Source organism: Eutrigla gurnardus (genome assembly GCF_963514095.1).
Source record: "Eutrigla gurnardus genome assembly, chromosome: 21".
Lineage (NCBI taxonomy): Eukaryota > Metazoa > Chordata > Actinopteri > Perciformes > Triglidae > Eutrigla > Eutrigla gurnardus.
This window is the reverse complement of record NC_139932.1, coordinates 3,778,407-3,796,508: the sequence shown is the minus strand read 5'-3', so window position 1 is coordinate 3,796,508 and position 18,102 is coordinate 3,778,407. Positions and strand designations below refer to the sequence as shown.

The following is an 18,102-nucleotide window of genomic DNA, read 5'->3' as shown; positions in this document are numbered from 1 at the left end:
GCTTCCTATTGGGAAATTGCATTCAGAGCGCGCTATTTAAACCGCTCTAGCCTGACCTCCCTCATTGCTTCCTCTGCCGGCTTTTTCAACCCTCCTCCACCCCAGCTCCTCCTGTCATCTGTTATGTACCTTACCATTGTTCTTGTTGGTCTGCTCTGTCTGGGGTTTTTCTTTGCTGCTACGCTCCCTGCTTATGCCGTTCATGATGGCTCATGAAGGGCAGGAAGGTGCTCTTCCTGCCTCAGGCTTTCCACGCAAGCGCGTGGAAGAGCGGGGAGTCCCAGAACAGTACCATACCGCCAAATGAAACTTGTGCAAATAAATAAAGATTCTTTTTGACAAAGTGGTCCTGACTGAATTATATACGATGTGATATCCGTCAATCACATGTCAGTCAGACATCAAATTCAAATAGCCTGATTATATGATTGGGTTTTTTTGTTGTTGTTGTTGTTGTTGCATAATTACAGGTATGTGTGTGTGTGTGTATATATCTGAAAAGGGAAAATATTTTCAGCAGATACTTTATTAAGATGAACACAAACATCTGCATGCACCTTTCTCTACTGAAGGACAGGAGGGTTTAATCAATAATAATGTGTGAGAGGAGTACAGTTATATTTAGCCTGTCTGTGTGTCTGTGTGTCTGTGTGTGTGTGTGTGTGTGTGTGAGTGTGTGCGTGTGTGTGTGTGTGTTGCGCTGCCTCCTGCTCATGTCCGAGGCTAATTAACGGACTATAAACAAACATCTAACACTTTGGGAGAAAGTGTGTGTGTGTGTGTGTGTGTGTGTGTGTGTGTGAAGCTTATAAGTGAGGCTGAACACACACTCCTGCAGTCACTACACAGCAGGCCATCACACACACACACACACACACACACACACACACACACACACACACACACACACACACACACACACACCTTCTACTAAACAGTTATAATGAGCCCCAAACACAGAGATGCTGCATTTAAACTACATCTAAGTGTGTGTGTGTGTGTGAACTGTATAATATATTGTACATAATTATGGGTTGTAATTTGCTTAATACAATACCAAAGGCAAACATAAACATTTGGTAAATAACAAACAACAACAACTGGAACGGTAGACTCTGTAGACTCTTAGAGTCCGGATCTCCTCCAGGTGGGTCTGCAACGACCCCTGCTGTTGTCTTTGGTTGAATCAATGCAAACTGCAACCGTGTGTCAAGTCTGTCAAGACTGCCAACAAATCAGAATCATCTATCGTGAATCAATAATTCAAGATTCTTTATTTGTCACATAGTTATACCTGCACAACAAGCAGTGAAATATACTCCTGACTTCGCTCCAAGACTGCGCTGACAGACAATTTAATAATAATAATAATTTAACATAAGTTAAGAGACATACTGTATAATCATGAATAGGTTTAAAAAAAACATTATAATCAAATCCTAGTCCAACAAAGCCTCGACTAAAAGAGCTTGCTTAAGGTGCATTGAACCGTTTGAATTCAAAAGAGGGATGCCTTGAGTGTTCTGGTTTAAAAGCTTGATGGTTTGTGGATAAAAACTCCTCTTAAGTCTCTCAGTTGGAGCCATGATGCTCCTGAAGCGTTTGCCTGATTTCAGAGGCTGGAATAGGTTGTTGCCCGGGTGGGAAGAGTCCTTGATAATCCTAGCCGCCCTACTCCAACATATTTTAGAATGGAGGTCAGGCAGTGATGGGAGAGCTGATCTGCAGCACCTCTACTCTGATAACCCTCTGAAGGGCTTTACGGTCTTGTTCATTGCTGTTCCCATACACTGTCAGTATGCTTTCCACCGTGGCAGAGTAGAAGGAGTGCAGGATGGATACTCCTCAGCTGTTGTTACGAGACGTCGCGGGGGAAGAAGTCAGGCTCGAGGGTCGAGGAGCGGGGCGATGACGTCAGCGTATTCGTTTTCGCCGTCTACACGAAAACGATCACGAAACGGAGGGGTGCCGTTTTTTTCTTTTCCACCCTGAGAGCTGGTTTCAAAAAAGTGCGTTTTCACGCCGCGAAAACGCCGGATTCGTATGGACGGCAGGGCGAAACGCACAAGACTTCTGCGTTTACGCACTGAAAACGTTTTCGTGTGGACAGGCCCTTAGTCTGACACCAAGTAATTCACCATAATCATCAATCAATCAATCAATCAATCAATTATGTGTGGACGTACAAGGAAAAGGACTCTGTTGTTTGTTTTTGCATCTCTCTCAATGTACTGACACAGGAATAGCATGTTATAAAAATAAACGTGTAGTGGAAATACATAAACTGTATATGTATATGATATAAAAGCAATGAATTAGCAATACTAAAATAAAAAATAAAACATCTCAGCCGGGATGAGAATTAGCACCTCCAAATCAGAGGCCATGGTTCTCGACCGGAAAAAGGTGGCTTGCTCCCTCCAGGTCGGGGGGGAGTCCCTGCCTCAAGTGGAGGAGTTTAAGTATCTTGGGGTCTTGTTCACGAGTGAGGGAAGGATGGAACGTGAGATTGACAGGCGGATCGGTGCAGCGGCTGCAGTAATGCGGTCGTTGTATCGGCCCGTTGTGGTGAAGAGAGAGCTGAGCCGAAAGGCGAAGCTCTCGATTTACCGGTCAATCTACGTTCCTACCCTCACCTATGGTCATGAACTTTGGGTCGTGACCGAAAAAATACGATCCTGGATACAAGCGGCTGAAATGAGCTTCCTCCGCAGAGTGGCGGGGCGCTCCCTTAGAGATAGGGTGAGGAGTTCCGTCTCACGGGAGGAGCTCGGAGTAGAGGCGCTGCTCCTCCACATCGAGAGGAGCCAGTTGAGGTGGCTCGGGCATCTGCATCGGATGCCCCCTGGACGCCTCCCTCGGGAGGTGTTCCAGGCATGCCCCACCGGGAGGAGACCCCGAGGAAGACCCAGGACACGCTGGAGTGACTATGTCACCCAGCTGGCCTGGGAAGGCCTTGGGGTCCTCCCGGAGGAGCTAGGGGAAGTGTCCGGGGAGAGGGAAGTCTGGGCGTCCCGGCTCAGTCAGCTGCCCCCGCGACCCGGTCCTGGATAAGCGGAAGACAATGGATGGATGGATGGATGGACATCTATAGTATATACAGACTCGCCGCTCATCTCCTGCCACCAGACAACTTAACTGTTAACAGTTTGCTCTGATCCAATCGCAAACAGCTCTCTGCCCTGAGCTCAACCTTGCTCAACCACGCACACTGCGACCCACTGAACCACAGTACTACTGGACCGATGTTTCTAGCTTACCTTGATACCTACTGTTGATGCTTCTGTTAATACTACCACTACTACTAATGCTACTACTACTATACTACCAACACCAAATGCAGTTGGAACCCAAGGGCCTGGGCTGCACGAGATTTCTGCCTAAAAGCCTATTAAGGCAGTTTTTTCTCGCCACTGTAGCTGTAACGCCCCTGGGTGATGTTGGGACTTTGAAATTATTGACTCTAAAAGTCATGAGCGTATTCTAGTCCTGCTCAATGTGTTAAGTGTCCTGAGCTGACTTCTGTTGTGATATGACACTATAAATAACATTTAATTGAATTGAACCTTGGCCTGCAAAACCTGGACTGGACTATGTCATGATCCGTAGTGGTTGTTGAAGAGTCAGTCAGTCGATGACGAGATAAAACCATAAAATGTGTGTTTTTAAAAAAGTGTGAATCACCGCAACCATGCGAGGTCATTGAGTCTGCAGTCATAAAATAATTGCTGATATTTGCTGATAGGTCCGGTAGTATGTGAGATTAGCTTTGGACAGACGGACAAATGGATACACACATGATCAAGCACATCGTCCCCTGCAGGCTTGCACCTAGTGGAGATAAAAAATCAATTTAGTGCAAATGGAGAATTTAAGGACCATACGCGGAGAAAATGTGTCAATCACACCACTATATTCTATGTTTTTCTGTTTGTCAATGAATATAATGAAAACAAAATCAAACCCCAGCAGAGCATCTCCTCACAGGTATTGTGTGTGGTATTAAAACACATCAATGAGCCTCACTGTTCTTCCCTCATCACCATTTTTTGACTCAATCCCACATACCAATATTCACTAGAGCACCAAACAATGGATTAATCCGGTGCTAAAAATAGTTCCCAACAAATATACTGCATTGCTCTTTTTGTTGCTGCTTTTTAGGAATTTAATGAGCCAAAAAAATGTACTTTAACTACACTCTAACTAAATTATGTATTTGTGATTTTTTTTTTTAAAGATTTATGATTCAACAGGGACCAATGGGTTCTAGGCTAAGAGCCACAGAAACATGTGGATTGTTTGTTTTGGTCTTTTGGTACGAATAAAAGCAGCCTCATGCAGTAAATAATATAGATTCTATTCAACCCAATGCACTTTGTTGATACTTTATTTAAGATTTCTTATAATTTATTCATGTTGTGTACATGTTGTGTGGGATATGTGCTCAGTACATGTACTATTCAGTGTAATAGTTATAATGGGATTCTCCATGTCTGCCTCTCATTTTTAAAGCCCTAGTCGACAACATTTCTTTGATCATATTCACTGAAGCCGACACTATGCTCCGATAGAACAACATAAAGCATCCGGTTTTAGAAAAAAAAGCACGCTTCTACGCGCCTCTACGTGCACGTAGAGCCTGTTGTTTGTTTTGCAAAATATCAACAAAGCCCGGGTCATCCTGTCCAATCAGCACGCAGCAGCCCTGCTGCTTTGTTCGTGCACACACAGAGCCCCTCCCCCCTTGGGTCGTACCACTATCACATGGGGGAGGCGGAGGGAAGTAGAAACAAGCTTCCAATTCCTCATTAAAAACTGAAACGAGGAGGTCCAAAACAACCAAGGAAAAGAAAACACCGGTGGAAAAGAAGGAAAAAAAGAAAGGTTGCGACGGTGCCCGTGATAAAACCAGAGTCAACATCGGCCCACGTTTCAAAGGTGGCGTGATCTAAGGGATTTCAAAGGGCACGGAGTCGAGGGGAAGGAGCTCGGTGGTCGTGAGGGAGCGTGAGAGTTGGAAACATTCAAAATCTGACAGAGTGCCCTCGATCCGCCGGACTTGCCGACTGGGACTTAAACTCCGATTATGGTTTGTTTCTATGAACTCACATAGAAAACACACACACGCACTGCACTGTGTAGTTCTGTTAATGTGAACCAAAAGTTTCATGCTTGTGACAGATTGGTTTTACCAGCCAGCTTTATATAACAATTTAAACATCACAAGCACACAACATGAATAATGAGATTGTAGCAGAGCTGTCAGGAAAACAAGAATGAGAGAAACGATCAGAGTCACAGAGCCGAACACAAGTGTCTCTCTTCACGAATGTGTCTTTCTGTCTCATCCCTTATCCTAACACACTAAGAGCTGACTCTCAGATGTCTGAGTTTCTTGCCTTTCAGCAGCACCATCAGTGATTGATACCTTAGAATAATATTTTGGAGGCTCTTCCGGCCCGTCACAACATCAGTGATTCAGCTGTGTTGTTTTGTGCAGAGAAAAGCTGAAAAAGTCAGACTATTCTTCAATCCAAAGCCCCAGAGAGTCCCACCTGTATTATCAGCTCTGCAGGAAACCATTTATCCCAGGTCTACTGAGGTTTAGCCCACGTCTAAATGGTTCAGAACTCTCCAGCCAGGCTCTTACCCTGGATTTGACTGGTCCAAAACTCCAACCAGTCTGTTAGCCTGGCTACAGTTCATCTAGAATCTCTATAGCGAGGCTTTACTCTGCCCCACAACTGGTCCTTTGTCCATGCATAATGACACGGCCGAGATTCAACAAGGCCAGAACCACGACATTGGGCCTCCTGGATCCGACTGATCCAAAAACTGAACAACAAGCTTCTTAGCATGGATCCGACAAGCCTGTTAGACTCAACAGAACACCACAACTAAACTCTTAGCCAAGGCTCAACGAGGTCAGAACCCTGCTTTGCTCTTAATCTGGATCAAAGTGGTCCAACACTGTGCAACAACCCTCTTAGCATCGATCCAAATGGTCCAGTTCTCTGCAACAAACTTCTTAACTTAGATCTAATTGATCCAAACCTGTGCAACTCGGCAACAAGAGTCTCTTCCTGCATCAAACTGGTTTGGAACTCTTTGTCTGGTCCAGATGCAGCAAGGTAACGTTGAACTGGTCCTGAACTGCATGTAGGCTCTTAACCCTGATTCTACTCATACTGGTACAGACCTCATCCACATACAGAAGGCATCTTATACTCTTAACCCAAATAGTGCAGAAAGTATGAAGGCTCTAGAATTATTCTAGACCTTTAAACAGGGTGTTATACCAGGTCCAAGTAGTCCAGATGCAGTAAGGAACGTGGTGCTCTGTTCCAGAACTCTACAGGGTGAGCCAGCTAGTCCAAATCCTAGTCTAGGTGAAGAGAGTATCTTATCACTGGTCCAAATTGCTAAAAAAGACAGAGTTTAACAGATAAGTCCTTATAATCCTTCTGCAGCATTTTCTCCTCGGTCCAGCTGGTCCAGATGCTGCTAGTTGTTTTTTTATTACAGGTCCAGAAACTCGACTTACCAACATTTGGTCTGTGGCCAAAATCGTCAAAGTCACACAAATATTCATTAAACACGAGGTTTGAGAGTTTGTTATGACTGTTCATTGAGTTAATTTCATATTCAGCCTGTCAGGATGGACCTCTAGCTACTTTTCCAGATGTGTGCCAAATCACATCCAAGACTCATTTTGTGTTGGCAGTCATGGAGCAGTGAGGAGCTCCATCCAAACAGAGTGTAAATCAGATTCAGTCCCTCTGCTGAAGAGGGGGATGAATATTTATCAGTGAGGGTCAGACCGAGGGAGGAGAGGAAGAGGAGGATGATCAAAGGCACATCTCTGCTTTGTTCTGAGAGAGAGAGAGAGAGAGAGAGAGAGAGAGAGAGACAGGAAGAGAGAAAGAGAGGCATAGAGGTGAAGGAAGAAAAAGCCGAAGGTGCTGAGAGAGAAAACGGCCAGCTTTGTCTGTTCTGCCTTTTTTCTCTGATTTTTATTTGGCGCATCGTTGCATAATTAGTTTGAAATCTAATATTATTTTAAGCATGCCAGCAACTGTGATGTCTTTTCTTTAACATAAGGAAGTAGTCCATTGCACTTCTGTGCCACTGAAACATGGTTCCCCCAACATATTTTCGTGTCGCACCAGAATCCCTGGAGGATCCTTGGATCAAGGCGCCAGCAGCGCTGGTGCTCCAAACGCTGATGCAAGCTGCCATTTCAACTGCATTAAGTGTTCGCCTGTTGAGGATCAACGCAAGCAGAGAGAAAGACACGAAATCCGATATTTCCTGGTGTCATCGACTAAATTATTGAAACTGTGTGCACACAGGGAGCAAGGTTGGAGTGTATCGGCCAGGGCTGAAGAAATACTTATAATACCTCTGCTAAAGAAGATACTGGCTTTGAGTATCAATCAATGGCAGTAGAAGTGTTTTCTTTTTAGCAATGGTACAAAATTGAATGCTGGAAAAAGCCTTCACCCTTGGGTTTTTTTCAGACCACAAAGGTCACAGTTTTCAAAAGTTTGAAACACATTATTAATGAAAAAATGCAACAAAAGCCAGACCTCCACCCCACGTGGACTTCCATGTTCTCCGTTAAAACAAAAGTTGTATCCCTGGAAACAGGATTCACGATGCAGTTGAGGAGACCAGGCTACACCTTCCTGTTTACTGATCAAGCCGACAACATTAACATCCAATGTCACGTTTGTGTCCACCTGGTGAATTCAATGCCATTGTCTACTCTTCTTTTAGCTTTTTTCTGTTTTAACTCCTGAGATAAACTGCTAAAGGTCCCACGTTCTGACCCACCAAGTTGCTAACTTTGCATGCCGTGAGGCAATAAAAAGGCTCTATAAAGCTGCAATTGGTGAGAATTTTCTTTGGGTTTCTTACTAAAGAACGAGACTTTGACTGTCACTCATCAACCTGGTTGTACAGAGGCATGGTTTTCCCTTTTTTGCCAAAGCAAATGGATTGTCAATTCGGAAATCAGGATATTTTTCATGGTGGACAAACAAATGAAATGCATCCATGGGATTATGCAACGGCCAGAGCGAGTGATGTAGTTGGGAGGTCGGTGGGTTCAACAACTATGAGACCCAAACTGTACGTACGATACTTCCACGGAAATACAAGAAAAATTGAATGTCCTAAGAAGATTCATATTTTGTGACAGTTTCAATGTTTTTCATCCTGTTGGTAGAGAGTTTATTTGTCCTTATTGTCCAAAGCTAACAGTTTGAATCCCCATTAAAACATACATCGTCCCTGATACATCAATCAATGCTTCTCATGTTTACATTTTATAAGCTGTATCAACGTTTATTTTGTGAGGTATTAATATAAAAAGAACACTAAAGAGAGACACATAACCACATTTATGTATTTTATAAAGTTCTAATAAACCTTTTGTTTGCCTTTTGTTCAGGGAATCAAAACTGTACATAGTCTCAAATAATATAAGTCATATCAATGTTTATATAATTCTGATATTATTATCTGATGAAACCCATGTAACCTCCACCCAGACCATCTTATATGTGTGTATATTATTGGTAGTGTCAGAGGTAAAGTCTGGTATTTTCTGGGTTTTCACCCAGAATCCCTCCATCCCTCGGTCTCCTGACTCATCATCATTCCTCCTGATGCCGGACTTTTCTTTCCTCGGTCTCAGCAGTCTTTTCAGCTTCTGTTTTGCATCATCTCTGTTTTTTTTTGTTTTTTTTTGTGGCTTCCCTTCCTGCAGTTCAAGAACCCCACCCACGATGTACGCATGTAACCACGGCAACAGCAGAACCATAGCAACCCACATCAACTTTCCCGGCAGAAATGGCTGACCCACTGGAGGCTTTAATGAGGCTGAAACAGGATGAGAGATGACAGAACAGCTAATGAAGACAAAGTGTCTCGTAGAAACTACAAAAGTCGTCATTTTGAATTATGGGAAAAGTAGTAACAACTACAGCGGATTAGTTCCGTTACCAGGAAACGAAAAGTCTCTCCAGTGATACATTCATTATATTTTCTATTTGTCAAGAGGCTTGAACACACTGGAGCAGTATGGAAGCAATTTGATTAAAAGTGAAAAGTTACTGACCCACTTCTAACGCTAGCAGCCAGCCGGATAAAGGCTACGATTCTTTCAAAGCAGCAGAACAAAAATCAAATGTAAACTGTCGTTTCTAATGAAAGAGGAGCTGGGCAGCAGTTTGCCTGATGGAGGGGGAAAATCAAAGAGCCCGAAACTGATTTTACTGCAGTTTGATCAAAATGCAGAATAATTAAAGAGAACATTATACCTATTACTTATTTGATCCTCTGTTTTTTCCCTCCAGCAGATAAAGTATGTCTGTGTGGTTATATTGGCTTATGATGATTTTCATAGTGTTGACTTGAGGTTGAGTAAACTCTCATGCAGCCGTCCTGCTGTGTCAGTGGTTCGAGTTAAAACAGTGTTAGTAGTCGGAAAGGGATTCAGATAGTTGGACTGGAGTAGAATCAGTCAAACTAATTTTTTTCTGTCAGTTACACAAACCTTAAAATAACTACATACAGTTTAGACAATAAAACACATGTTAGGTATTGTGGTTAAAAGTCAACCGATCCACCTCCCCACAAGCCACATACTGTAGTTTAACTGCATTGGTAGCATGGTAGCAACATGTCAATCAGCAGGTTGCCCCGCCCCAAAATAATCCCCTGCTTTCTGGTCTGTTTGACTCTAGATTGAAGAAGACTTGAAACTAGAGCTTGAGACCATAAACTCATGTTTACAATGTTTACGGAAAAAATAAATCAAGCCAGAAGTAGAAGGTTTTAGGGAAAATGTCATGGTTAGTCTTAAAATAAATATGTAGAGGAAGGTTTAAGCGAGTACCAGTCGAGAGAATGCAAGTTCAAGGCACTTAAGCCTTGGATTCACTTTTCAGAACCGGAAGTTGCCGACTGATCTATGCTTGATACTGCTAGCTAACCTCGCTAACGTTACAGCTCAGCCACTGATCATTGTGCTGTCCTGAGGAACTCGTCCAAAAGTAGAAGCATGCTTCCTCCTGATTGGTAGAAATCACATCAAAACTATTTAGACTGATAAATAGCACGACATGTAAGAGGAAGAATATGTATTTTCTGTTTTGGGGTGCACTGTCTCTTTAATGCGTTCATCACTTTAAGGTTGCAGCTGGTAAAGGTTAGGCTTAATATATTAAGTAACATTCTGGGTAGCTTAACCTATAATAATATTATTGTTTTGTATTAATAATCAAAACCTGCAAAGTAACTAAAGATACCAAACAGAAATATATAAAATTGTGTAGAAGTATAAAGCAAAATTAAATTGGAAATACTCAATTAAAGTTCAAGTACCTCAAAACTGAAATACATTACTTCTGTACGTAAATGTACGTTCCAACACTGATTGTTGATCATTTAGTTTGGATTAATGATGCTCGATACTCTGACTGTTGAAAACCACTCTGCATGTCTGATATGAAATTGATTATGTGAACTAAACATGTGCAGTGGTGATATTTAAGCTCCATATGAATCATGTGTGTGTTATAATACAGATTGGATGTGCTTTCCTGGAATCTAAGATCTTATTCAAAGTAAAAGTGAGATATTTTCATATGGAGTTCTGTAGACAGAGCGATGGTTTTCAGGTGTAGCAGCTACCTCACCATGTTGGTACAACATCACCTGGTAGCGTTTATTTGCTGCCAGATGGTTTGAGGGTGGTCGGTTTGAATCCCTGCCCAGTCACACATTCAACCTGCCAGAGAGTAGAGGAAGTTAGTTTGTGTGGACACATTTTCCTGCTCTAGTGTGTCTGTGCAAACGGAAATAGTCAACATACAGTAAAGTCTTAGTTATTAAAATATATCAGAAAAAAATCAATTTTCTTTTATAAAAGTTAGATTTTTAAGAACTGAGAACTTATTAGTCATTTCAAATGTTATATATTTAAATTGTCCACGTGTAGTGTGTTTCTGTTCTTCAAAACCTGTACATGTTGGCATCTGTATATTTCCTGAAATCATCTGCATCTATTTTTGTCATCGATTTTAATAGATGAGGTGATGCAGATCTGCTCATGAACATACATGAAGTAGAACGGGCTCGTCATGGCTGGGTTTCTAACAGAAACTGCCATTGCCAACACTTAAAATAAAATAAAGTGCAGTGTTCTGCGATGATAGATGTTCAGCATGTTTAATTAAGCCCTTACTTCCTGCTTCCACACTTTCATGAGTTATCTTTAACGTGTTAGTGTAGCAGCAGCAGCTCCTTTGATTCCCAGCCTCGTGTGCTGCCTACGCTCCACCCAAGTGGGTTTCCACAGAGCAAGCATCCTCTGATTGACTTTAAGGTGGATGCTGACTCTTCCTCCTCCACTTTAAAAACAATCATCTATTTCCGATGCATTGTAGGAGCTCCTCAGTTTGTCCCAGTTTAGCCCCAGTTGTACAATTCACAGCGCAAACACTGAAAAACGGCCAAATCTGCAGAATATAGCAAACATTGTAGTGAAGTATAAAACAGCAGTCTCTTTCTTGACATCATGAAGTGAATTTAGAGGTAAACTTTTTTTTAAGATCCTCTGCCATCCGCTCTGCAGCCAAAGCTTTGAAGGGAACATTCAGACTCAGAAACAAAGCTGGCAGGGAAACACGTTTTTCTCCAAACGTTACACCATTTCATTCACGCTGTGTTGCCAGGAAACAGCCTGGGTCCACACGCATTACTCTGGTGGCCGTACATTTCTCTATCAACGAAGTTCAGTCTCTATGCTGCACACTCCACCTTTATTAAACTCCACCGTCGCTTCGCCCCTGATGAGACTTGGAGGCCCCCTGAGAACAGATTAGGAAGTCCAATCAGCGAGGTAGCGTGCCATACCAATAAGCTGGTTTCCCTCCGGCGTCGCTGATGAACGAGACCCAATTCATGGTGTCGGCTCAGGACAGAAGCTCTGCTGGCATCGGCTGGTTTGGCATCATCAGGTGGAGACCAAGTCAGTCCTCCAGGAGGAGCAGGAGTGGCGTTGGTTTAAATATTTTAAGATGTACCATAAAGGACGGAGCATTTCCTTATGTCCCGCTCCAAATATTTTTTTTTTTTTGGGGGGGTGGGCAATTTGAGTGGAGCGGCCTATAGCAACTGTAATGTGCCAAAGCACACCTCTGGTGCCACCATGAGGTGGACATTATTGTTGTTATTGTGAAATATCTCATCAACTTGTCAATGCATCGCCCTGGAACGTTAGCCATTCATGTTCCACAGAGGATGCATCTTGTTGACTTGATTCCCTGAACCATGAGGTTCACATCATTGTTTTTTTTGTGAAATATCTCGACTGTTGGATGGATTGCGCTGTAAAGTCATCAAGATATTCCCGTACTACTATATTATATAACAACTACAATTACAGCCTCATGGTTGTATGTTGAACACCAACCAGTTTCCACATATGATTTAGTTACTTGCGTTTGGTGTTGTTGATTTCATGTTATGGTAATTCCTGTTCCTTTGCCTTCCTTGGTCATTGTCTGTTTTGGACTGTTTTTTTTAGTATGTTTAAACCGTATTAAACGTTTTGCCTTAATCTGCTTTTGGGTCCTATATCTGCTTTCCTCCGCGAAACCTGACAGAATTCTTGAGTTATGGCTAAAAGTGTGTTTTGTGAGGTCACAGTGACTTTTGACCACCAAACTCTATTCAGCTCATCTTTGTTGTGGAATGAACCATATCTGACAGAAAACCACATAAAAGGATTTGGTCTTTGTGTATTTCAGTGGTTTGGTGATCTGGTGACTCCGGTCTGGTGGGAGGACGTCTGGTTGAAGGAAGGATTTGCTCATTTCTTCGAGTACGTCGGCACCGACTTCCTCTTCCCGAAGTGGAACATGGTGAGTAAAAAAAATTGTATTTGATTCAAACCAGGTATTCATGCTCCTCGCACGTATTCATCTTCCCTTTAGGTTTTCAACTGCACCAAGTTACTCTTTTTCAGTTTTTAAATTGTATTATAGATATCATATATTGTATCCAATCAAGACAAATTGGAAATAAAGTTTTCAGCTCTCAGTTGCTCATGAAATTTAATTTAAGTTGGAAATATAGCTCAAGGCTCCAGCCGTTTTTTATTAAACATTTCAAATGTCTCCAGACACCAAATACAATACAGGTAGAAAACTGAGAAGGTGTTTTCAAAAATAAAATATCTTTCTCTATGTTCAGCAGTAGAGGATCTCTGTGGACAGTTTTCGTTGGTGATGGTTGTGTTTTGGCAGAAAGCTGTTGACGGAGGCTCTGAGGATTATCCAGAGGAAGTGGGACACTTGTTGTAGACGCTCCGAGTAACTTAAACAAAACCCCATTCAGCACCATTGTGCTGGCGGTGGAGGCATAATAAAACTGAAACTGTCTGCATTGTTAGATAGAGAAATATGTTTTGCTGACCTGTTTAAAAGAATGTATTATTCCACATTTTTCTTATTGTCAACGGAAACCCAAGTGCAGACCCAAACCACCGATGTTTTAATCCGTCTCTCAGTACTGACTTCCTGCCTGTGGCTTTCAGCGGCAGCATCATTCATTGCTGATGATGTCCTAAATCTTTGTGAACACAAATATATAGTTTCATCAGTTATTTCCTAGAACAGCATGTCCTGTTTTTTAAAATCAAACAGGAGGAAACAGTGCATTTCCCGGGGACTATATTCAGCAGTGGATTAATCCACATTTGGATATATAGGGGTTGTAATCACCAGAAGCCCAAGGATACGATATAGTCACAATTCTAGAGTCACAATATGATCTTTGCTGATTTATTATTTTATCAACTAAATATGTGGTTCATGACACTTCAGTCATATTGCAGCAAAATGTGTGTTGTCAAGCAGACAGACTGACTCCATCTTTGTTTTGACCAACTTCCTGTAACTCCAGCTGACTTGACCCTAGGGCCGCGACAGAAAAAACACAGCACCATCTAGTGGACGGAAACAGCAACTGTTAGCAAAAGGTTTAACTTGTGTTTTGCAATATTAATACTGAAGTGTTGGATCACTATAAACCCACCGAAAGATTCAGGAGACTTGCATGTTTCTATGTTGAGGAACACTGAAGACAGAAGTATGAAAAAGAAACTATCTGTTGCTGTCCTGTGAAAACCATCTATATTCAAATTGAAGTCATAAATTATTAAATTATAGTTTGAGTGAATCCTGTGAGGAGGGGTTAACCTAATTGGAGTGATCAAATATCCAACACAGTCTCACAGCAAATGTAATTCATGTGTGCATTGGCATAACACAAAGAAATAGACAATTGATGTCCCTGTGCACAAAAACAATAAATTAGATTTGCATGTACCTATCACCAGATAATGATCCGTCTGCTGCTCAGTTTGTACACCATCTTCTTTGTCTTTGTTGTATAAAACTTTACGTAACGTGTGAAAGCGTTTGGATGTACAGCGTGTTCGTGAGAAGAAAGTTAAAACTGGCTTTTGTGGAGGAGGAAGTCCTGACTCCTCGTGAACCCGACCACCTTCCTCCACTGGCGCGGATCAATATCCGATTCGTCCTCTTCTAAAAGGGTTTTCATGCAGATAATACTCACCCCCCACCCCAATCTGCAGCCGCTTTCATTTCATTCCGCTCAGGTTTGCAGACAAATTGATGCGGAGAGAGTCGGCTCCCAGAAAAAAGGCAATAAAATTAGAAAATAATTCTTCCTCAAATTTGCTGAAAAAGTCCCAGGCGTCCCGTTCCACCCCGCCCGGCGGATTCTACCAGAACTACTTTGAGAAACACTCAATGCTGCACAACTTTATATTACAGAGCACATACACTTCTCTTCTGCTTTGTTTCAGCCCGAGTATCCTGAGATTCTCCTCCAATAGAGAAGTGTGTTGCACCCCCCAAAAACACCTTATCTCCCTCATGCACACCCAGTCTGCTTCTGAGCGACATGGCATTTTTAAATCCGTTACTGCCGTTCTGCACGGCCGGACACTTTAATAGAAACAAAGTGCTTCTCCAATAACCGGTGCAACAATGATAAAGTGCTCTGTTCTTGATAAAGCAATTTATTTAGAAAACAGGTTTTTACTTAAAAAGCCGTTTCCATCGGCGGCGAGTCAGAGCGCTGCAGGGGAACAAAACACGGCCGAGGAAATGAAACTCAAATGAATACGTGACGAGGAAGGAAATGCGCTGAGGAGGGATTCTGTCTCATGAGCAAGCAATCAGTCACTTAGCCAATCAGGTAGCATTTTATCTCTTATTACTAATAGTCATGTTTATATTATTATTATATTACTGGGTTAAAGATGTGAGGATGAATACCAGTTGGTTTAATAGATTGTCTCACTACTCATTCAACACATGTTATAGAAAAATAATATGGAATTAAGAAGAAAACGGTGCCGTAAAGAAAGCCGATAGTGAAGCAGCAGTGAAGGAAGTTGAGACTTTATATGATCATAAAGGCTGAAGGACCGGCAGAAAAGCACCGAACGCCCCAGAGACCAGAACGGGTATGAAAGCAGCCCGACGTGACACAAAGCTCTCTGGGGTTCTACACAACTAATTTCTTTCCTCGCAGAGTTCACCACTTCAACATAATAGCCTGCCTCTCCTCCTTTCAATAAAAGACCTCATGCGGTTTCTGTTTCATGTCCTCAATTCTGTTCCCAACGAACAGCAGCGGCTTTGTGTTTGCATGTGTTTGGATGAGTCATTAACCACGTGATCGCCTCTCCAGCTGCTTTCATTCCAGCCGATCACCTGGACCGAGGTGACAACGGGCTCGTCAGTCGCCTTTTCATGCTGCTCGTTAGAAAAGAGACAACCAGGACAAAAAGTTCTTGAAAAAGTGGAAACAAAGCAAAGGAGAAGGACAACCCACAGAACATGGTGAAATTGGACTTTCTTTTCCAGCCAACATTAGGTTGGCTCCATGAATAACCAATTATAAGCATAATGTGTTTTTCCATACTGAAGGAATATTGATAATATTTGTTTTGTATGGACACAATAGAGCAGTAATGAGGGCCTGACCACACTTTTACCTCGACACAAACACACAAGCAGCGCTGGGAATTAACCAGACTCCCACGCTAATTAACTTTAACAAAGTGGGATTTTTTTCATAAACAAGCAAAAAACAAATTAATTAAATAATAATGTAGAAATTATAAATCAGCATGAAACTTCTCCAGTTAGTTACTGACATTAAGACAAATGTTTTCTTAAATGACAAGTTATCTGAAATGTTGTGTTTAAATTGTGTTTGCAGATCAAATCATCACTTCAATGTAATGGATCCTTATATAGCAGTTTTATTAATCAAGATTGATCCAAACTGTCAACAGAAGAAGAATAAAAAAAACAAAATTGTAACAATATGAACATGTATAAAAAATAGCTGTAATATATAAGAAGTAATACTAACACTAGTACAATATAGAATAGCGATTAAAAGTAATATGAATTTAATCAAATAAGTAAACTAACATAGAAAAGTTAATGAGTAAAACAAGATAACAAGGAAAGACTGACGCCAGCCCAGCGCCTAATAATACATTAAGAAAAAAAATATGGGCCGCGGTTTGCAGTGATTTCCATGTGCTATTTGACTGTTACGCTCCAGAGGAGAAGCAAGCAAAATGAACCCAGATGGAGTTTGGTAAATAAAGGAGTTTACAAATCACAATAAAATAGGTTAATAAGGGAAAAAGGGCCATGGGGGATGCTAAATCTGTAGCTCCTAACTCAGGTCTTACATACCTGCTGTAAATAAAACATCTTAATGAAAACGCAGTCAAAGCAGCATCCTGCTCCTAACGACTCTAAACAACCTGACTTGCATCCAGCATCTTCTAAACACAGTCACATACAAACAGAAGGGACATGCAAACAACATGCAGCTGCTTCCTTATGCAGACAGACGACAGAGTCCAAGGTATATCGCCATGGTAACTGATGCTGCGAAGAGATCAACTCGTACGAAAGCAGCGCCAACTGACCGATCAAAGCTCGTTACATAACATTGCACAAATATGAAGACAGCTTGAACTGCCAAATGCAAAAAACAATCATTGACTGTGTGAATTCATAATATAATATATTACATCACTGAGGCATACCGGTACATTTATGTAATGATGATCACTTTAAAAAGCAAAAGTCAATAACAAATTACTACTAAAAATAAAAACATGATGAAAGAATTAATATCAATTTATAATAAAATCAAATTATTTAAAAATACACCATGATAAACCATCAGTTAAAAAAAAGCCATTAGATAAAAGTGAGTCTCAAGAAGAGATCGTAAGGAGGATACTGAGTTTGCCGAGGGCAGCAGACTGTTAAAGCCCGGACTCCTCTGCTGACCAGTCAGGATTTGGGACCATTAGAGGGCCCTGCTCGAGGATCTCAGGCAGCGATCCGGCTCAGAGAGGAAGTAAATCATTGATCCAGGCAGGAACCTGACCATTCAAGACTTTACAAAAAAGCGGTAAAATGTTCAGATCGATTTTCTAAAAGTCACCGGTAACCAGCGAAGGATTGGTGCAATGTAATGGTTTCTCTAACTACAGCGTTCGGATGTTTCTCCTGCTGATACCAGGATAAAGTGTGTTGAAATAGTCAAGTCTGGAGCAGATAAAAGCATGGATGAACTTTTCTACGTCTGCAAAGGAAAGGAATGACCGGATCCCTGTAAGTTAGTTGGGCAAAAACAGACTGCACCACGTTTAGTGCTGTTATTTCATTTGCAGCTGAAAAAAGAGATCACAGTTGATAGACTGAAGCTAAAATTGTCCAACATGCAATCATTTCCCAAAGTGGATGAATAAAAATCTGGTCTGTTCTTCTATTCTGTCAGGACGCACGTAAACAACACATTCCTTTAAGGAATACACAAATGTAATTAAAGTCAGTACCAGAGATGGGACGTGATGTTATAAATCTGTTCATTTACACAGTCAGTGATTTATTACCAGCTGTCCTTCCTGCATTTGTCAAGCTAACGCTGTAAGCCCCGCCCCTTTTGTGTGAA

The 18,102-nt window shown here is 41.7% G+C and overlaps 1 protein-coding gene across 1 annotated transcript in view; it reads left to right on the top strand.

Moving 5' to 3' along the window:
• Nucleotides 1–18,102, top strand: part of trhde.1 (thyrotropin releasing hormone degrading enzyme, tandem duplicate 1) — a 201,562-nt gene that overhangs the window by 121,480 nt on the left and 61,980 nt on the right. The window contains exon 6 of the mRNA XM_084038494.1: nt 12,825–12,938. Within this exon, the coding sequence (XP_083894620.1) occupies nt 12,825–12,938 (114 nt within the window). The remainder of the gene's footprint in view (nt 1–12,824; nt 12,939–18,102) is intronic.